Raw genomic sequence first — 19309 nt, 5'->3', positions numbered from 1 at the left:
CTGGTCCTGATACTAGAGCTAGGGTCAGGACCAGTCCCTCCCTAAAATGACCCTGTCGCTAGACGGCAAGCCCGTCGCGGTCGAGCTCTTCTCAACCTCCATCCTGTCGAACCACAAGGTGCGCTCCCGCCATGAGCGCTTCGTATCGGTCTTGACGACCAAAAAGGTGGGCCTGGCAGAATGATTTTTGGGCAAACTATGTCTGCATCGCTCAATCCTTATTTTGCTTTTCGCGCAGATTCCCTACGTTTATCACGACCTCGCCTCCGACCCAGAGGCCAAGTCACGCTGGCGCCGCAAGGCCGTAGTCGACCCGTCTATACCTGGTCTTCTCGTCCACAACGAATGGCGTGGGACATTTCCAGAATTCGAAGAAGCCGTGGAGTTCGGGGAGCTGGACCTCTTCTTGCGCATCGACCATGAACGATTGCAGAAGGAGGCTGCTGCATCATTATCAGCTTCAACGGCACCCCCCAGCGCAGAATCAGAGGCATGCGCGGCAACAAACGCCATCGGAATAGGCCTCCCTTCCACAGGCCGGAACGGGGATCAAACATGCAAAACGCGCAACTTCTCATGTGCAGCCATCCCGCCGCCTCCGCCGTTCGCGCCAGTGGGCAGCGGCAAGCGCGCCGAGTTCTCTGCTGACGAGTTCCTAGACACGCTCGGTATTCAGGGCCTGACCCTCAGCGACGCAGATGTCGATTCACTGCTCAATGGGAGTGACACTGTACCTCAAAATCAGGCCGACGAGTTGGATCAGACTTCTTCGACTGTCAGTTCGACCATGACGGCTACAGGCGAGCGCATCCCCTCGCGGACATACATTCCATCGGCCAACGCTGGCGTCAAACCATTGCGATTCGCACGCATGGGATCTGGCACTGAGCCAACACAAGGGCAAACAGCAGCAGCAGACACCTCTGCCCCTCAACCATCCGGCCTGCCATCTAGCATGAGCATCGCCTCATCTCTGAACGCGGGCGCCTCCTCCAGCACGCTGTCTCGCTACAATGTCTCGCAACGCTCTGGCAAGGCCCTCGCTGCGGAAGCAGCCGCCATGACGACTAGCCGACAGTTCAGTGGCAAGCAGCTGCGCGACGCCGTCGCATCCGGGCACGACCTGCGCACGGCGATGGAAGAGGTCAAAGCCCGCTCTTTCTCCTCCAGCGCCGCCGGCCGCAGCAGCAGCGGCGAGGGCTACGAGCCGGGCGTCGTGGGCGCCGAGACGGCCGACGAGTTGCTTGCTCAGCTCGGCCTTGGCGATATCAAGTTGACCGACGAGGAGGCCGACGCGTTCCTGCGCGGCGGCGAGATTCCGCAGGGGCTCGAGAGCGGCGGTGAGCGCCTGCCACTGCATGCGGCCAAGACGCCCGCAGACAAGGCGCGCGATGAGGCTGCTGCGCGAGAGGTCGCGCTCAAGGCTAGGCAGAGGGGTTACGGCCAAAGCGGGGCCGCGGCGAGGAGGACTGAGAGCGTCGCGAGCATTGCAAATAGGCAAGGCGGTACCGGCACCGATCCCGGTGAAAAGGTCGCCAACGATGAGAGCTCCCTCGCCGTGCTACCCTTTTCCTCTGCATCCACACTCGCGGCGGGCATAGAAAATGTGCAGCCAGAAGACGGCGGCGAGCCGAGCGAGCCACCAGCTGCCCCGGTCCATGCTGACATCGGTGACGAGAGCATCATTTTCCACTCCGAAGAGCCAGCCACGCCTTTGCAGAAGGACATGCTGAGCGAGGGGGAAGCTGAGATGGAGGGAAAGGCAGAGACAGACGAGGCAGACTCGAATCAGGCAGACGCTAGCCAGGTGGATGCTGACAAGGCGGGCGTGAGCCAGGCAGATGGAAGCGAAACGGTGGAACACGAGACGGCGCCTAAGCCATCGTCGTTCTCTGAGGACATCGGGAGCATGCCAGCACCAACACTCGACACCGCCACGGAGCCAAATGCCGCAGCGAGTTCGACGGTAGCTTCTGAAGACACACCCACTCGGTCCGATGAACCTTCTATAGTCACCCAAACGACGTCGGTTCCATTGCTGACTACCGCGGCAGCCGACTCAGAGGAAGTCACACCACGCCCATCCCCCCCTATCATTGCAACGAGACTACCCACAAATGACAAGGAATCAGTAGCAGATGGTTGTCCAGTCGTCTCGGCTGACTCGACTGTGACAAGTTCAGCGGTACCAGCTCCGATGGAGCCGTCAGTCTCAGCTCCAGGTTCGGCAGCTCCTATTGATGCCGCTGCATCAGAGAGTGAGGTCGTGTCTGCCGAGACTGCCTCCCATGTGGAGACGGCGCCGACTAGACATTCTTCTGTCTCTACGGATTCGCCCGTCCCCAGCCCATCAGCCACATCGAGCAGTTCATCTACCGCCACCCCAAGCACCACGGGTGCCGAGACATCGACCACATCAACATCCTCCTATGCGGCCTCATGTGTTGGTCAAGTACAAGCCAACGATCGCCCGCTCGATCTATTCCCACCAGCTAAGCCACGGACACCATTCGCATCAACCGCTGCAATCGCATCTCCTTCTGCGATCCCGAATTCAGCCAGTCCTTCGACCGCTGTCGGCCCATCGAAAACCAGTGAGCTCGCCACTTCTCCTTCAGCTGCTGCCACCATGCCAAAGTCGACGACATCGTCTTCCTTCGAGGATGACTTGTCTCGCTCGCCCCCCAAATTCGACGCAAGTGCCTCCTCTCTATCAGCCATTAAAGGAGGTTCTACGGTTACCATCATTCACAACCATAACTTGCAATTCGACTCGCCGGCTCCGACGAGCACGAGCTTGGTCAAGCACGCAGCCGCCAGCCCGGATACAACCACTACCGCAGCTGATGCCACTGGCCTAAGCGTTACTGCGAGGACCTCGCCTTCTGGTTGTCCCGAGGCGCCGTCAGAACCGCCGGTTGCGACAACAGCAGCGAAGAAAAGCGGCCATCGGCGCACTCTGAGTGACATTCTGCGGGAAGCGGACGCGGCGATGGAGGAAGGGGAAGACATTGGCATCTCCCAGACTGAGGGTGTGCTTGCGCTCGATTATTTATAAGTCCCCATAGTCCAGCCTCTGTATCTAGCCCGCAGCTCTCGCAAGACGCGAGGACAAAATTATGTAGACTGGGAAGTACGTAATTCATGCCGCAGATTTCACACTTCCAAAAAGTAATTTGCATGCGAGGTTATAGGTGGTACAATATGGTTACAGACGTTGTTTCCAAATTCAGGTCACAGGTGCAGATGTTACGCAGCTGTTGAGGTATTCTTCAAATGAGGAGCTACTGATGTCAAAGCGGTTGAAGTCATAGGCATCGTTGCCAGTGTGATCGTTATCAGCGCTGGGAAGCTGATCGTGGGTGTGTAACGCAAACGGAGACGCGAGGCTGAGCTTTCGGAAGGACGAAAGGGGCAAATCAGTGTTACTGCTGGTGTCACGGTCAAAGTGCCCGTGTTCATAATCGATGTTGTTAAGCTGTCCGGACACGTAAGCTTGCTGTTGCAGACGGGCTGGTGAGCCCATGTCCAGCGGAAAGAGGAGGTTACCCTTGCTTTTCTGCGTCGAGAGTTTCTTCGCGGTTCGCTCGAGGGGCGAGGGCTGCGTCGGCTGTTCCCTGTGCCATTCGGCATGGCCATCGCCGCCGGCGCGCATAGGGGTGGTGACGGAAACTGGTGCGACCCTTTTGCTATCTGCTGAGTCGCTGTCCGATTCGGATCCGCTCAGATCATACACAATGACGCTGCCCGTCGAACTGGCCTCTCCGCCGCTGTCTCCATCATCGACGTCTGAGCCTGAGCTGCTGGCCACTACACCGCCTGCGAGGCGGACAGGATCATGCTGACCCGAGTGGCTGTGGCGACGTAGCAGCAAGTCTGGCTTATTGAGGTCAATGATGGAAGGATCAAAGCTCTCGAAAAGCTGGGTATTGGAACGTTGGCGTTGGCTCGCCTGATCGGGTGCGTGAGAGGCGTGCCCTTCAGGCGGTATGCCGTACGATGGATCAAGATATACTCGGACGTCAGGCGCACCGTAGACGGTTTGGTGCAGCATTGGTTCTTCATCAAACAAGTTGCCTCTGCCGCCGAGCCCGGCATTACCGAACACGGCACCATATGTCGGACCGAAGCTTGACAGCTGTGATTGCGGGATAGAGCTGAGCGGGGTAGCCTTGTGTGAAGATGGCGAAGCGCGGGGCGAGTTTACGTTGCGCTTCTCCATGTACATGGCTGTGTGAGGCTTTTGCGAGCTGACGTTGAATTCTGTCTGCGTCGGCGGCGCACTGGCCGATGCCTCGACCCTGCTCGGAATGGTGAGTCCCGGAAGATGGAGCGCGACGCGCGGTTGCAGAACTGGCTCCGACACTGCTGTGGACGCTGAAGAGGCCGAGTTCAAGCCGCCTGTATTGATGGACGAGCACGATGCGATCGACGCGCTCCCTTGGCTGGAAGAGCCAGTGAGCTGAGCAAATGTCGCATGCAGCATCGACAGATTGAGTGGTGGCGGTTTGGGCGCGCGCTGCTTTTTCCCGCTACCATCTACACTGACATCCTGGCGGTCGTTCCATGCGAAAGAGTTGTTGTCTTGGACCGCAGTGACGGTGCAGCCCGCTTCGGCTGCCTGTAGATACCTGCGCAGTGTCTCGGCATTTGCATCGAGCGGGAGGTCAAGAGCTTTGGCAGTGATGGAGCCGTTCGTACTCGCTGCACTTGTGGTGGGTGTAAGGCGAGGAGCGGAATGGAGAATGCCGTGGTTTGGATCCATCCAAGCAAAAGCGTTGGCCTCGGCTGGGTCGAAGGTTGGGGTGACGGGGCCATCCGTCGACGCTGTCGCACCGCTTGTTGTGCTGGACCCCTGACTCATGGCACTCACGCCACGCAGCATGGCCGCGCTTTCTTGCCTTGGTTTTTGAGACGCTGGCACTTCGCTGTGTTCGAGACGCGTCAGTGCATAGCCTTGAGCCCTGAGAGACGCGAGGAATGCTTGCTGGTCAGCAGTGAAAGCGAGGGGCGCAGGGCCAGCCGAATCGGGCATGACGATTTGAGGAAGCGATATGGGTTCGAGGTTGGGATCGAGCGTAAGGTCTCCCTCGTCCTCAGACGAGTCTTCGTCGCCATCTTCCTCCTCGCCTTCGTCCAGCGTTGCGTCTGCCCCTTCGCTGACGGCATCATCAGGCGATGCCTCGTCTTTCTTTCGCCGTGCTGAGCATGTTGGACAGATCTTGATGAAAGCTTGCACAAGTTCCTTTGAAACACTGCAAAAGCCATAGAAAATGCATCAGCGCAATGCGAGAATTGCGTGCTAAAGAGAGCAACTCACTTGGCGCAGTGATGCTTCAGGGAGCCATGTGTCTTGTCACGACCGCCATGCCTTGTTTGGCGATGGCTTTCAACGAGGAAGCATATGTCAGTGCAAATCTGGCAGAAAACACGACTTACAGCGAAAATTAATCACTTACCATCGCGTGAGCAGGTCGTAGGCGCTTGTGGGAGGAATGATTCCTTTCCCCGTATATGTGCTGACGACGGCGTATTTCCCCTCTGAAGCGTTGTTGAACAACATATCTTTGAGCTCGGGTTTCATGCTGTCCAGCGGCTTCCACTTCTCGATGCGCTCGCGGTCGATCAGCTCGAAGCTCTTCAAGCACCAGCGCCTAAACGTCTCGCGACTGCGCTCGCCTTGGGAGCTGTCCCCGATCTTGGCCGCAAGGTCATGACGGCCGACATGAGAGAGGAGGTACCAGAGCGCTGCATCGTACATGATGAACGTCGTCAACGTCTTGTCGCGCCGTAACGATATGGTGGACAAGTGCGAGCTGTGCGTGATATTGAAGATCGAGCGAGGAGGCAGGCCATCTGCCTCTTCCAGCGGTGCATTGTTTGCGGCCTTGAGCGCGTCCGCGACGTTAGCAACAGCTGTCGAGGTGGCGCTGGAGCCCACGCCAGACGAGCCAGCCTGCTGCGAGAGATTGACAATCATCTTTGTAGCAGCAGCCGCAACAACAGTGGCCGTGTTGTCATTGGAGCTTGCGGACATAGCAGATAACTGCGCCTGCCAGGACCCACCACCTGCGGCATTTTCCACCGGCTGCATACTGGCACCATTAAAATACTGCGAGAGCTGCTGCTGATCGACAGAGAGGGACTGTCGATGGCGTGTGTGTGCAGGGAGAGGAGGTGGTTCGGCGTCATTCCGAGCTGCACGCATATCCGTACGGCTGCGTTTGTGAACCGGTTTTGGGTCATCTATCACCACGGCAGCAGCCTTGGCTGGCGAAGAGGAGTTAGCAGTAGATGTTGAGGTCCCGAGCAAAATCCTCGCCGAGCTGCGCTTCTGTTGCAAGCTGGTTTTGCTGCGAGCTTGGCGCAGTTGCGACTTGGATGGAGAGGAACTCAGTTGCCGTTGGCGAGCGGGCGACCGGTCCTGATGGCTACTGGAACCAGCATTGAAAAGTGCCGCTGGTGAGACGTATTGCTCGAAGCCATCGTGACTGCCGAAGGGCGAGCCGGCGTTGGCGGCGAGCTGAAATTGTGCAAGCCTCGATTCATCAGGAAACTGCAGGTTCCAGCCGGAGGAGGAAATGACCCTGCTGTCACGCTTGCGGCTCTCCTGAGTGGCGGCGGCAGAGCCTGCCATGGCTGCAAATTGCTCGCAGGATTTTTGGTGCGATAATGGACCTACTCAAGCTCGATCTTGCGGTCAGCGGCGATTGCTGGGTATGGAGAGCAATCAATGGTGTTGACAACAGGCTTATAGGTAGGTACGCATCAGCGAAAGAGCAAGAAAATGTGATGCAAGAGGTTGCCATGATGGTGGGCGGCGATTTACGTCCTCGTCGTCATGGCGGTAGCAAGAGACACGTTAGGGGGAACATGGTGTGCAAGTTCACTTCGTCATCGCGTAAACGACTTTGGCTTCGGCTTGCAACCGTGTTGATCGCGCTGTCCCTACGAAGCCGCCCCACACTCTTCCCACATCGCTGTGATATCTGACAAAGCGAGTTGAGTGTCGCCCGTGTACCATGCCGGACTGTGCCAGTGCACATCTTCGCGATGCTTCGGTCAGCGGCTGACTCAAGCAGCGTCACATCACGCATGGAGCCATTCGACGGGGCTGCGGACCGTTGCGGAACGGTGGATGTTGAGCTTGGTAGAGCCGTCTAAGATCATTTTAGCGCAACGGACGCGCAGTTCAAGGACAGACTGAACAACCTGTTGGTGAGACGGACATGACACGCAGCGTGTTCAAGTGCTGGGGACCCAAGCCGATGGCCAGTGCCCTGCAAGTGGCGAGTGCCGAAGGAAAGCTGGGATAAAGTCGGGGCAAATCTCAAGTAGGTGTCACGTGTCATCCACCCACTGGGCGCAACTCGCAAGGTACAATGCAAGCCTGCGAGCGGCATGTCAATGCCGGAGTCCAGCGTTCAAACAACCCAGCGTCTCTTTTCCCTTGCTACAGAAGTCCGAGCCTAAAGGAGCGCACTGGCGTACACAAATGCAGCACAGGGGCATCCACCCGTGATTATCCCTTGGGCAATGCTGGCTGAATCTGGCTCAACTAGGTAGGTTGAGGACCCAGGTGTACCATTGGTCTGGCCAGATCCATGTTGCAGTATGTATCCACCTGTATCTTCTCGCCTTCGGCAGGCCATCGGCCGCCAGCGAGTCATGCAATGAGGCAAGCATTGGTTCATTGTTCGTCAATTTCTGGGCGTCCTGGCGGGACAGTCCAAGCTATGCAGCCTGTGGCACCTTGCATCACAACAGTGGGTGGCTGACTGGCTGTGCAGGGAGCTTCAGAGCTTCGTCGAGCAATGGGCTACATGGGAACCTGGAATGTTCTTTGAGTGGGAATCGTGTCTGCTCAGCTCAACGGTCGGTCGGTTCTTTTTGGCTGTACAGCAGTGAATGATACAAGCGAGCGAGAGGGAAAGCGGAACGTAATTTCAGCTGCCGCATGTCGTCAGGTCTTCGGCAACTAACGACTCAAGTACCCGACAACAGTCTGCATATAGTGTGAGACAGTGAGTTGGGACACATTGCCGCACAGTACCAACAGCGATCCTCATGTCATAGCCGAAGCGACCAGATGCGTATGTACCTTACTGCACTTAACGCCACAGAAATGGTGGAGACCTTGGAAGGGGCCTTAGTCATATTAGATGAATGAAAAAGTCGCTAATTGATTCTATCCTTGCTTGAAACATGAACCTTCAAGGTCAAGGGTATCTGGTTTCAGTCCGACAGCTGTTTAACCATCGAGTGCGCTTGAACTCCATCCAAGGCTCCACAGGGTGATCCAGCGATTTCTCGGCTGCACGCCGCCGATCTCTTTTCGCTCCTCTGGTCGCTCGACCGAGCTGAAGGGGCGCGTGACAAGCGGATCGATGCGGCTGCCGACGGCTAGTAGCGCTGGTACCGTTGAGTCCGACGTCGATCCCGCCTCTTGTGAGGTAGAGGGAGTATCACCACCTTCACCGTGATCTTCTTCGTCGAGCGCAAGCTGCACTTCTAGCAGGTACGCCTCCCAACCTTCCTCTCCTGCGTCTGCGTCGTCTGGGTCATTAGACCTGACAAGCCTGGCCCGTCTCGTCTGATCCTTCTCCTGCGGCGCAGGGGCCTCCTCACCCGCCAATTGCTCTTCCTCGATGTCCAGCCACTTTTTCAGCACGATTCCTTCCCTCCGTGCGCGCCGGATGAACGACACGAGCGTTTCGCGGCCCGTGTGAAGGCCACTGACAACGTATACCCGAGCATGTGCCGAGCGCTCTAGCGTGCGCGTTATCGTGCGCAGCAGCGCGGTGTGCGACAAGCTGTCCCAAAGACAGTCGGCGAGGAGGATGGTCGTAAAGCGCAGCTGTTGTGGGAATTTCGCAGCATACAGCGCTTCTTGAAGGCGATATGGTTCCGGTATGAGGTCGAGAAGCTCAGATACATCCTGGCCCCAAATATGCCCTGTTGCAGTGACATGAGAGCGGGAACCCGCGGGCGCTGGAGGCACGTTGGCTTTGACATTAGCTTTAAGCCTCATGATGAGAGCCTCTTCATCGTAGTCCGAAATAACTACCTGTAAGGAAATGCAATCCAAATTGGTCTAAGTTTCGCTTCAAGCCAGCCCGATGCGAAGTGGCGAAAGTTGCCAAATACGCCCAAACGCACCTGCTGGGCCCTCGCTTCGGTACGGGCTGCGACGATTCCCGGCAAAGCGGTTCCGGCACCGAGCTCCAGTACATGCTTCCCGGAAACATCCAGGAGGCCTGGTTTTGCATACATTTCATCGTCCCCTGACTCTCGGGTGCTGGATGAGTAGATCAAGTCGGCAAGGATCATGCCCGCCCGCCACTGTCGATGTGCAAAGATGGAGTGTATCGACGCTGGTGGGACGGTGACCGTGATATAAATACTGGAGCCAGAATCAACGCTGGTAATAGGCTCCTCGCGGATCCCTAGCGCTTGTCTGTCGGTGCCTGGCTCGACGGCATCGCTAGAATGCGCTGCGCCGCGCGAATGGTGCCAAGCGGAGATGTCATTTGGAACGTAGGTGACTGCCTGGCCAGGCAAGCCGATGGAAGGGTGAAAAGCAGGGGACGAGCGGGCGGCAGTCATGGTTGCCGTGCGCTGCAGTAGGGTGGTGCTAGAGTTTGAGCTGGTGCTGCCGGAAGCAGTGCTCTGGACATGGCAAACGCGACAGAATGGGGTCGTGTCGTGCGCCGGACCAGCTCTCAGCCACCCCTTCCAGCACCCACACTGCGTTTTCCTGCCCCGTGGCCCCTGGTGTTTGTCACAGATCACCGTCGCCCAGCTCCCTTCGTCCCTCACTGCCTGATTCTTGCAGAGTCTGCACCAAGGGGAGACACCAAACGGAGAATAAGGCAAGAAGCTGGCTGGGGCGTGGGCACTTTGTTTAAATAAATCAACGTATAAAAATAATGGTGTGCCGCGTGTAGGATTGATTATACACTGTGATGAAGCTCTGGGTCGCAATCCCGAGTCCCTTGACAACAGGTAGCTGCGCCACTCAACTGTTTGAGTGCGCTGAACCGGGTCGACTTCCGGTTGAATTGAACCGGATAGGGCACATGGCCAACCCCCCCTTACAAGCTATAGTGCGGAGTGGATAGACATTAAAGACCCCCCACCATCTCGTCTTTCGCATTGGCATCAAGCATCCCTCCAACTTTCAGCTACTGGGACACTCCTTGGACGGCACACATACTCCAGCCGAGCAGCGCTGTCGATCGTCGGCACCCTCAGGCCAGTTCCCGCTAAGCAAGCAAGTGGTCTTCTTGGACAATGGCGTCAAGCTACAGCATCGAAGTTCCCAGCTCGGCCAAGCCGGGCTTCACACCTATCTACCGCAACGCTGTTTTTCCCGAGGTGCATAGCACATCAACGCTCTACGACGTGTTCAACCGCACGCTCGCAAGGAAGCCAGATTCCCCCTTTGTCGGCTGCAGGCCTTGGGACTTTGCAACGGGCGCACAAGCGAACTCGTTCGAGTGGATCACCTATGCACAGGCAGACGAACAGCGCACCGCGCTCGGAAGCGCACTCAGCCAACTCGCAAAGGAGAAAAAGCTCGGTCAGGAGATCCATGTGGACAGCAAGGAGTGGTGCATGTCCTTCTGGGCGCTCAACCGGCCCGAATTCCAGATCGTGCACCAGGCTTGCAATGCCTATTCTCGCCGCCTTGTCTGCATTTACGATTCGTACGACGTGAACAATGCAGCTTACATCATAAATCACTCCGAGTCACACGTCATCTTCACCACCTCCAGCCACATTCAACAAGTGCTGGAGCGCAAAACGGAGCTGCCGCTGCTCAAAGCCATCGTCATCCTCGACAAGGAAGCCCCTTCACCGAGCGGAGGCACAGGCGCCAAGCTACCGCGAGGCCAAGTCGGGTTGGATCGCGTTGCATTGCAATGGGCTTCGGAGAAGGGTCTACTCTTCTACCGCTACGACGACTTCCTTTCGTACGGCCGCGAGCATCTTCATGCGCATACGCCTTCGACGGACCCGAACACGGTTGCTATGTACTGCTACACATCAGGCACGACAGGGACGCCCAAGGGCGCAATCATCACGACCGGTGGCCTGGCATATGCAGCCAAGTCGGCGGCGCTCGGCACAATTGGTCTTGACACGATGATTGGCTACCTTCCCATCGCGCACATCTTCGAAGTCCTTGCCGAGACGACGGTGATCGAGTCTGGCGGTCGGGTCGGCTACTTCAGCGGGGATCCGCTCAAGCTCGTGGAAGACTGCCAGGTGCTCCAACCGACTATTTTCCCCAGCGTGCCGCGTGTGCTGAACCGCATCGCAGCACTAATCCAGGAGCAGATGGCTGGCGACAGCTTCAAGGCGAAGCTCCTGCGCCGCGCAGTGGAGAGCAAGGTTGCTTACCATGATATGGACGGGAGTGTGACGCACGCATTCTGGGATCGACTCATCTTCAATAAGGTCAAAATGATCCTGGGTGGAAAGGTCGCCAACATCTGCTCCGGTTCGGCGCCGCTTCGACCAGAGGTGCTCAAGTTGCTCCGGGTGGCGTTCTGTGTGGATCTGCGCAACGGATATGGCCAGACGGAGAATTCGTGAGCCAGTGCGACTTGACAGCGCTCACATCGAATGCAGACCTTGCTGACGACGCACCTGAAAACACCTTTCGCCGGACGTCTCGCGCCTCAGAGGGTGAGGCGCAAACCAGAAGCTCAGCACGAGGTGAAGCGGAGAGCAACTGACTTCTCTCTGCTTACACGTCCATACTTTGAATCTTTCATGCAGCGTCTGCACTAGCATGGCACCAAACGACAAGGACACAGCGAGCGTCGGACCGCCAAGTGCAGGCGTGGAAGTCCGCCTGGTAGACTGCCCGCAGCTCAACTACTATACTACCGACAAACCGTGGCCACGCGGTGAGCTGCTAATGCGCGGCGGCGTACTCTTCCAGGGCTACTTCAAGGATGAAGCCAAGACGCGCGAGGCGCTCGATGAAGAGGGGTGGCTGCATTCTGGAGATATCGCCGCCGTGGACGAGAAGGGCAGGATCCACATTGTCGATCGCGTCAAGAATGTCCTCAAACTCAGCCAGGGAGAGTACGTTGCCCTCGAGAATGTCGAGCAGATGTACACCGGCTTGGAGTTCCTCGCACAGATTTGGGTGCATGGCGATAGCTTGCAAGGTGAGCTTGCGCGGGGACGCCCTTGATCGACTCATCTGGATTGCTCATATTTTCCTTACCTCCACCTTGCTTTTTAGATTACCTGATCGCCGTCGCCGTCCCAGAGCCAGGGGCGTTCGCACGATACGCGAGCCATGTGCTTGGCCGCACCGTCAGTTCTTCGCCTTCTGATCTCGCGTTAGCCTGCGCAGATCCAAAAGTGGTGACCAGCGTGCTGAGAGACCTGGTGCGCCTCGGCAGGCAGCGCGGCTTGAATGGCGTTGAGATGCTCCGCGGTCTGCACCTGACGCCAGAGATGTTCAGTGTCGAGAACGGGCTCATCACGCCGACGTTCAAGATGAAGCGGCCCGAAGCGGCCAAGTATTTTGAGAAGGAGGTCAAGGCTTGTGAGTGTCGCGAGGATTGCAGTTGCAGTGATAAGGTAGAGACTTACGCGACCGTCTCCGCCGTTTTTCTTGTCTGCTGCGCTGCGCAGTATACGACAAGGGCGCAGTGGACATCCGCCCGCTGCTGTAACTTGTTCCTCGCTTTTTATAACATCACATCACAGGACATTTAATCTCGCATCGCAGCACTCGCACGTGTCGCTGTACATCACGCCAATATAACTTAGGTGGTAGGCAAACCTTACGAGCAGGCAAGTTCGAGGAGGCGAAGCCATCTTCGTTCAGTTGATAGCTAGTCAAGCAGTCAACGGCTCGGCGCCCAAAAATGCGACCGCAGCCTGGTGGCCGCATGAGTTGCGTACCTTAGCGTATGGTTTGCAGATGCGCTACGTGTGAAGGGAGGTGGCCGGCGTCCGGGGGGGGAGGCTTGTGAGCTCGCATATGTAAGGTGCGCTCAGGTGAGCGTTGTTGGATATGCTTTGCGAACGTGTCTCGTAGGTACACACCACGTCATCACACGATCCCAAATGTACTCCTATGTGGCCTCAGGACTTTGCGTCAGTTTGGTTTCGACGGTAACACGAGCGTGTATTGATCCTTCGATGTCTCGTCGAAGGCCATCATTGGCCGCTGGGGCGGTGGCTGGGCGCCGGGCGGGCCCATAATTTCGCCGCCCCCAACTGGATACAGAAGGTACCACTTTGATTGCTGTTGGAGGACGGTGAAGCAACGAAGCCTATGACATTGCGGAATTGCATGAAAGCTTTATGTTCCAATGTCATTTACGTTCCAGACCAGCTATGGGCAAGCGGCTGCGAGGGGTCTGCTCCTGATCGCCTGATCCTTATAATATATGTGATATGTTTATATCTACTCAAGTCGATGAAATGGAGTCATTCGTTTGATTTCCATAGTTCTGGAGTTAAGGTGAAAAACTGCCAACTCGCAGCGGGTGACTGCAATATGGCCAATGTGACAGAGGACGACGGTAACAGCTGTGGCCAGTCTTGAATACATCATGCAAAAACCACTAACCGCTGTTCTTGTCCCACCTCCGCTCCCCCCGGGGCAGCCACGGAGACGCCGGAACTTGCTGGAATCACCTTCTATAGTGATTCAAGGCTCTCGCTGATGTCGCTGGTCTCCGTAGGGAATATTGCTTTTCACTACAACGTATTTTTTTCTGGGCGGTGGGATGTGGCAGGTTGTACCGAGGCTGACGCTATGGGAATTGGGCCGCGCATGAGTGCAGAGTATGCTCTTGGATGCACTACGCTGATTTGACTGCTTCGCGGGGACATGCTGCACGGTGGCAAGCGAACTCGCTTCACAATTGAGGCAAAGACATCTCAGCTTGGCACCCGCGGACCGCCTGGAAATGGTCGATGAGCCTGCAGCAGTCCGGGTTTGCCATGTTTCAAGGACATATGTCCGAGTCAAAGAGCTTTCAAAACGAGACAGGACTGCAGGAGAATACCCAATTTCCACATTACAAGACTCAAGCTTGCTTACAAAGCGGCTGTTGGTTCAGCTGGTTGGTCTAGGATAGTAACGTTTGGAACACGCCAGGAAAGCGGAGAAACTCGCATTTCATTCTTCCGGAACGGTGTTCAGAACACAGCTAGCTGGTCCAAGATGACGGTAACAAAAGGTCAGCAGGATAAGGCCTCGGACTCAACTCTCGGCGGACTATGGATCAATATCCTGTCGTACTCCCAAGCTGGAGCTCTCGAGCTCGACTTGGAGCTGGGATCACGCCCGACCTTTTCCCGTCGTTCAGTTGAATCCCTGATACCTACTTGGTCGCAGTCTGCATCTTTTCGTCCTAGTTATTTACACGCTTCGCCGAGCAGGTGCTTGGCCGCAAATTAGTTGTGGCGAGCGCCCCTTTGCTCTGCTCGGACCTGTGTCTATCGAATGCTGTCCTGCTGGACCCCGTGCCCCTAGGCAGGGAGCCGGGTTTGAACCGCGTCGAGATGCTTGGCGGATTGCACCTTGCGACGGAGATGTTCAGTATCGAGGCCCGACAGCTGACGCCTATGTTCAGGACCAAGCGATTCGAGGTGGTCAAGCAATTTGAGAAGGAGGTCCAAGCTTGTCAGTAGCCAGTGAAAGTGTGAGGTTGTAGAGTGCGGGGGCTGGCATGCCTTCTCTCTTCGACGTACAATCCTTACATCGTCTACGAAAGGGGCACAATCGACATTCACTCTCATCTATGAGCCTGCTTCTGTTCTGTGAAGCTCATTGTGCATCGCTATCGTCATTGGTGTCCTCTATCGTGGCATCACGTGGGGATGGCACGATGTGGTGCGGTACATCTTGGACTGAGATGTGGGAGGGCCGTGAAGTAGAGCGGCAGCCGGGTAATCTGTGGGGCCGGGCCGAGCCCATCCCGAACCGGAGACGGGTCTGTTTACTACTTTGCACATAGTATTCACATACCGGGGGACCATATGGGGTTGCCAGTGCCCATTGTTAGAAAATCAAGTAGGGTTGGGCGATGCTTCCGAGTATCCCGCTGTGCCCGAGCCATGCTGTTTGCCGGCTGACGCTGGACACGCATAGCCGGTGGCAGCCAGCATACCTCGTTTGCGCCGACGGGCCAACCCTCACCTCCCTTCTGACACTTGGGGCTCATTTCGTCGAGCTCGTCCTTTCACTCTCCCACTCACCATTAGCAAACGCGCTGCTGCTGCCGCTGCTGCATCCACATCATCACGCTACAGGCTCAGCTCACCTACCCAGCGAATTGCCCAATATGACCAGCTTGACTTATGTTCCGTGAGCGTCTGCCATCTTCGGGGAGCCTTTGGCCCAAAGCAAGCTACCCCACGCTGACCTAACTACACTTCTCCCCCTCGCTCCCCACTTGTGTCACACGCAGGCCTGATCAATGGCCCAAGGACAAGCAGGCCCTCGAGGTCCCGAGCTCTGCCAGACCTGGCTACACGCCCATCTACCGCAACCTCATGGTCCCCGAGCTGAACATCCAGCTTACCGCGTACGACACTTTCTCCAGGGCGTGTAGTCGTTCACCTAACAACGACTTTGTCGGATGCCGACCCTGGGATTGGGCAAAAGGAGACTATGCGGACTATTTCGAGTTCATCACCTTCATCCAAGTTGAGGAGCGGCGTACGGCGCTCGGCAGTGCGCTGTCGCAGTTGGCCAAGGACGGTAAGTTGGGCAACGACATCCCGCCGATGGACTGGTGCGTCGCTTTCTGGACGAACAATAAGCCCGAGTTCCAGATCGTCCACCAGGCGTGCAACGCCTACTCTCGCCGCTTGGTATGCATCTACGACACGTACGAGGCCGAAAACGCAGCCTACATCCTTAAGCACTCGGAGTCGCGCATCGTCTTCACTACCTCGGCGCACTTCCATCAGGTCCTGTCCAAAGTCGGCGAGCTGCCGCACCTGAAGCTTATTGTCCTGCTTGACCAAGCTCCTCCCGCACCCATGAAAGGGCAGAGCGATAAGCTACCGCCTAGCCAGATACACATGAACCAGCTTGCGGCCAGCTGGGCGCGGGAGAAGGGTGTTCGCCTCATTAAATGGGATGAGCTTCTCGACCTTGGGCGCCGGAACCTACATGCGCACACACCGCCAACATCCACATCGGCCATCGCGATGTACTGCTACACGTCCGGCACGACCGGCAAGCCGAAAGCTGCGTTCGTCTCGCACGGACAGCTCGCCATGGCAGCCGAGGGAACCAAGGTGTTGCTGCCACCGGTGAAGGCTGCGATGATCGGATACCTGCCCGTCGCACACGTCTTCGAGTGCCTGCTGGAGGCTGGCGTGATCACACGCGGCGGCCGCATCGGCTACTCAACAGGCGATCCTCTGCGCCTGGTCGAAGACTGCCAGCTGCTCAAGCCGGACTACTTCCCCGCCGTGCCACGCGTGCTGAATCGCATCGCCGCGCAGATCCAGGAACAGATGAATGGCGACAGCTTCAAGGCCAAGCTGCTGCGCCGTGCGGTCGAGAGCAAGCTCGCGTACCACGATATTGACGGAAGCGTCACACATGCCTTCTGGGACCGACTCATCTTTGGAAAGGTCAAGGCCATCCTCGGCGGCAACGTGCAGCTCATGATCTGCGGCAGCGCGCCCATTCGCCCAGAGGTGCTCAAGCTCTTGCGCATCGCCTTTTGTGCCGATGTTAGAGAGGGCTACGGTCAGACAGAGAATCTCGTGAGTGGGGTCGTGCGAAGCGCCATCTCGCTACCGTTTACTGCCATGCTGAAACCGTTTCTGTCTACTCTCCTTTCGTGACGCAGGGCTATGTGCGTACCAAAAAGAATAGACTGATTGAGAAAGTTGACAACAGCTAACAAAAACCGGTCGTTCTTCCTGTTCCTTTATAGTGCACCGTCAATATTGGCTTCAGGAAGGAAGTCGGCAGCGTCGGCGCGCCGCAAGTGGGAGTCGAGTTGCGCCTGAAAGACTGCCCGGAGCTGAACTACTTTAGCAGCGACAAGCCCCGTCCGCGCGGAGAGCTGCTCGTGCGCGGGCCCAACGTATTCAGCGGGTACTTCAAGGACGAGGCGAAGACACGCGAGACTATCGATGAGGAAGGCTGGCTGCACTCGGGCGACGTCGCGTCCGTCGATGAGATGGGCAGGTTCTACATCATCGACCGCGTCAAGAACCTTGTCAAACTGAGTCAGGGAGAGTATGTCGCGATTGAGAAGGTCGAACAGACGTACAACGGCAGGGACCACCTCGCGCAGATCATGGTGTATGGAGAGAGTCTGCAGGGTAAGTTGGTCGTTTCTGAACGTCTCAAGACAAGCGTTTAACCGAGCTGAACGCCTCTCCTTTTGTCCATAATTTCAGACTATCTCATCGCCATCTGCATTCCGGAGCCGGAGCCGTTCGCACGCTTCGCGTCCAACGTGCTCGGGCGCGCCGTCTCGCCATCGGACGTCCCGTCGCTTTGTGCGGACGAGAAGCTGCGCGAGGCTGTACTGCTGGACCTGGTGCGCTTGGGCAAGGAGCGCGGCCTCAACGGCGTCGAGATGCTGCGTGGCGTCCACCTGTCGCCTGAGTTGATGAGCGTTGAGAACGGACTGCTGACACCGACGTTCAAGACCAAGCGGCCCGAGGCGAGCAAGTTCTACAGCAACGCTATCAAGCAACGTGAGTCATGCATCTCCCCGGCCTCTCTTTCATCCATCTCTCTGGACACAGGTGGATTTCAAAGGCTGACCTTCGTTTCGCCGCACATTCCTTGTCCATTTCACAAGTGTACGCAAAGGGGCCGGTGGACATTAACTCTGCGCACATCTGAAAGACATGCGGTCCCGGAACACGTGAGGTGGAAATGGAATGTGTGTAAATAGACGGGAGCAGACCAGCCTGTGTCAAGTATGTATGTAGCCGATGATCCATAGAAAGCAGAGATATCATTTCGTATAGTCAAGCCGCCGTTCCCCTGCCGACGTGCGAAGAAAAGGCTATAGGTGTTGCACATTTGCTTAGCGCTGGCGCTTCCGTCTTTCTCCCTACTCCATTCACAATATGATGTTCCAACCGTGATTCACTTCATTTGAGCGTCTCCTTTCCCTTGCTGAGCGACCGATTCCCCAGGTCCTTGGCCTGTTGCCCGAAGGCCTCAGCCTCGCGCTGCATCGCCGGTTTGGAGCTGAGGGTGCTGGCGCCGCCGCTCAACGACTCGGCAAAGTTGTACCCCAGGCCGGCGGCGCCGCCGAGGCCTGCTCCGCCCAGTGCGCCGTTGAAGAGGCCGACTCTCCGGACTGTGCAGAATGATGATCCGGCGAGCGCAGGGGAATGAGAAGGGGGGGGAGAAGTCAGCGGTGGCAGCACTATCCTCGCCGCCTCGCCGAGCTGGTACTCACGCAGCAGCGCAGGCAGAACGAGGGCGCCGACGGCGGCGCCGATCAGGTGGTAGTCCTCCTGGCGCACGCGACTGCGGTCGTAGCGCAGTTGCGTTGCTTCTTCCTTAAGCGTCGCTGCGCTCTTCGACGCCGCAGTCACGGTGCTATAGCCAGCTCCGAGCGCTCCTCCTGCGAGGGGGATGGTCCAGCTGGCGATTAAGATTCCCCCAGAGAAAGAGGGGGAATGGAGAGGAACATGTCAGAAGGTGGGCTCGCTCGGGGCCGGTTTGCATGAACGCAGGTAAAGCTGGCCAAAATCGCTCACTTGTACCGCGCCAGCCGGTGAAAGCTAAACGCGCCATGCCGCACCGCCTGGACGGCATAGATGGGTGTGGCGGCGAGGCAGGCGTACTGTGCCCACTGCAGAGCGGTCTTGCCTACGACGTAGGACCGGTCATCGCTGTCGGCAAGGTGCGAGAGGTCGTTGCGGGCGGCCATGGTGTGCAGTAAAGTGTGCGGGGTAGCTGGGCTTGGGCCGAGGTGTTCAACGGGAGAAAGAAGGGTGCTTCAGCTTGCTTGCAGTTTCCCTCCCGCTGTCGGGTTCGCGGGAGTGGAGCGTCAGGTCGGAGGCAGATGATAAGATGATGGAAGGAGAGCGTAGGAAGGATGCCCGAGCACGCAGATGTTGATGAGCGGGGCGTGCTGCGTGCCGCGTGCAACGAGCAATAAGCGGCTCATATCTCATTTGATGACGTCGAGACATGTGTGGGTGGTCATTGGGGGCGCAGCCGAATCACGAGCAGCACAGATGGTTCCGGAAGAGTAGGGTTGCGTACCAAATGTGGCGCCAGTGGAATGTATGTAGGCGGAACTTCGCCAACATCACCATTGCC

The 19309-nt window shown here is 57.3% G+C and overlaps 7 protein-coding genes across 7 annotated transcripts; 4 read left to right on the top strand and 3 right to left on the bottom strand.

Annotated features, from left to right (window-relative positions):
- Positions 1–21: 21 nt before the first annotated feature.
- K437DRAFT_258726 (uncharacterized protein) lies at positions 22–3162 on the top strand. The gene is made up of 2 exons (XM_013385877.1): positions 22–166; positions 239–3162. Exons 1-2 carry the CDS (start codon positions 47–49, stop codon positions 3056–3058), a joined length of 2940 nt encoding a protein of 979 aa, XP_013241331.1. The 5' UTR covers positions 22–46; the 3' UTR covers positions 3059–3162.
- Positions 3163–3175: 13 nt separating this feature from the next.
- On the bottom strand, positions 3176–6738 carry K437DRAFT_191269 (uncharacterized protein). The gene is made up of 3 exons (XM_013385876.1): positions 5460–6738; positions 5321–5386; positions 3176–5255 (listed from the first exon to the last, which is right to left on the bottom strand). Exons 1-3 carry the CDS (start codon positions 6635–6637, stop codon positions 3230–3232), a joined length of 3270 nt encoding a protein of 1089 aa, XP_013241330.1. The 5' UTR covers positions 6638–6738; the 3' UTR covers positions 3176–3229.
- Positions 6739–8120: 1382 nt separating this feature from the next.
- On the bottom strand, positions 8121–9894 carry K437DRAFT_258723 (uncharacterized protein). Its single transcript, XM_013385875.1, has 2 exons — positions 9160–9894; positions 8121–9067 (listed from the first exon to the last, which is right to left on the bottom strand). Exons 1-2 carry the CDS (start codon positions 9604–9606, stop codon positions 8252–8254), a joined length of 1263 nt encoding a protein of 420 aa, XP_013241329.1. The 5' UTR covers positions 9607–9894; the 3' UTR covers positions 8121–8251.
- A 399-nt stretch (positions 9895–10293) lies between these two features.
- Positions 10294–12997, top strand: K437DRAFT_289212 (acetyl-CoA synthetase-like protein; the record flags this gene model as incomplete). Its single annotated transcript, XM_013385874.1, has 4 exons — positions 10294–11597; positions 11788–12185; positions 12263–12571; positions 12661–12997. The coding sequence occupies 4 exons, from the start codon at positions 10294–10296 to the stop codon at positions 12699–12701; spliced, it is 2052 nt and encodes a 683-aa protein (XP_013241328.1). The 3' UTR covers positions 12702–12997.
- Positions 12998–13044: 47 nt separating this feature from the next.
- K437DRAFT_258720 (uncharacterized protein) lies at positions 13045–13694 on the top strand. The gene has a single exon (XM_013385873.1). It carries the CDS (start codon positions 13328–13330, stop codon positions 13580–13582), a length of 255 nt encoding a protein of 84 aa, XP_013241327.1. The 5' UTR covers positions 13045–13327; the 3' UTR covers positions 13583–13694.
- Positions 13695–15247: 1553 nt separating this feature from the next.
- K437DRAFT_250189 (acetyl-CoA synthetase-like protein) lies at positions 15248–18015 on the top strand. Its single transcript, XM_013385872.1, has 6 exons — positions 15248–15352; positions 15456–16770; positions 16857–16862; positions 16944–17337; positions 17416–17718; positions 17826–18015. The coding sequence occupies exons 1-6, from the start codon at positions 15330–15332 to the stop codon at positions 17867–17869; spliced, it is 2085 nt and encodes a 694-aa protein (XP_013241326.1). The 5' UTR covers positions 15248–15329; the 3' UTR covers positions 17870–18015.
- On the bottom strand, positions 17916–19183 carry K437DRAFT_258718 (uncharacterized protein). The gene is made up of 3 exons (XM_013385871.1): positions 18742–19183; positions 18438–18625; positions 17916–18335 (listed from the first exon to the last, which is right to left on the bottom strand). Exons 1-3 carry the CDS (start codon positions 18912–18914, stop codon positions 18124–18126), a joined length of 573 nt encoding a protein of 190 aa, XP_013241325.1. The 5' UTR covers positions 18915–19183; the 3' UTR covers positions 17916–18123.
- Positions 19184–19309: the final 126 nt, after the last annotated feature.

Source organism: Tilletiaria anomala (assembly GCF_000711695.1).
Source record: "Tilletiaria anomala UBC 951 chromosome Unknown K437scaffold_93, whole genome shotgun sequence".
Classification (NCBI taxonomy): domain Eukaryota; kingdom Fungi; phylum Basidiomycota; class Exobasidiomycetes; order Georgefischeriales; family Tilletiariaceae; genus Tilletiaria; species Tilletiaria anomala.
The sequence above is the reverse complement of the archived record's forward strand: the minus strand, read 5'-3'. Positions and strand labels throughout refer to the sequence as shown.

Bases quoted from the DNA above. Each gene is read 5' to 3' on its own strand.
- K437DRAFT_258718 (XM_013385871.1), bottom strand. From the start codon at position 18,914: ATGGCCGCCCGCAACGACCTCTCGCACCTTGCCGACAGCGATGACCGG. The intron at 18,626-18,741 runs GTGAGCGATTTT...CTTAATCGCCAG, and splicing joins CACCGGCTGGCGCGGTACAA to CTGGACCATCCCCCTCGCAG. The intron at 18,336-18,437 runs GTGAGTACCAGC...CATTCTGCACAG, and splicing joins CGTTCTGCCTGCGCTGCTGC to TCCGGAGAGTCGGCCTCTTC.
- K437DRAFT_250189 (XM_013385872.1), top strand. From the start codon at position 15,330: ATGACCAGCTTGACTTATGTTCC. The intron at 17,338-17,415 runs GTAAGTTGGTCG...CCATAATTTCAG, and splicing joins GTATGGAGAGAGTCTGCAGG to ACTATCTCATCGCCATCTGC. The intron at 17,719-17,825 runs GTGAGTCATGCA...CCATTTCACAAG, and splicing joins CAGCAACGCTATCAAGCAAC to TGTACGCAAAGGGGCCGGTG.
- K437DRAFT_258720 (XM_013385873.1), top strand. From the start codon at position 13,328: ATGAAAGCTTTATGTTCCAATGTCATTTACGTTCCAGACCAGCTATGG.
- K437DRAFT_191269 (XM_013385876.1), bottom strand. From the start codon at position 6,637: ATGGCAGGCTCTGCCGCCGCCACTCAGGAGAGCCGCAAGCGTGACAGC. The intron at 5,387-5,459 runs GTAAGTGATTAA...CCTCGTTGAAAG, and splicing joins TACGACCTGCTCACGCGATG to CCATCGCCAAACAAGGCATG. The intron at 5,256-5,320 runs GTGAGTTGCTCT...TGGCTTTTGCAG, and splicing joins CTGAAGCATCACTGCGCCAA to TGTTTCAAAGGAACTTGTGC.
- K437DRAFT_258726 (XM_013385877.1), top strand. From the start codon at position 47: ATGACCCTGTCGCTAGACGGCAAGCCCGTCGCGGTCGAGCTCTTCTCA. The intron at 167-238 runs GTGGGCCTGGCA...CTTTTCGCGCAG, and splicing joins CGGTCTTGACGACCAAAAAG to ATTCCCTACGTTTATCACGA.
- K437DRAFT_258723 (XM_013385875.1), bottom strand. From the start codon at position 9,606: ATGACTGCCGCCCGCTCGTCCCCTGCTTTTCACCCTTCCATCGGCTTG. The intron at 9,068-9,159 runs GTGCGTTTGGGC...ATTTCCTTACAG, and splicing joins CCGAAGCGAGGGCCCAGCAG to GTAGTTATTTCGGACTACGA.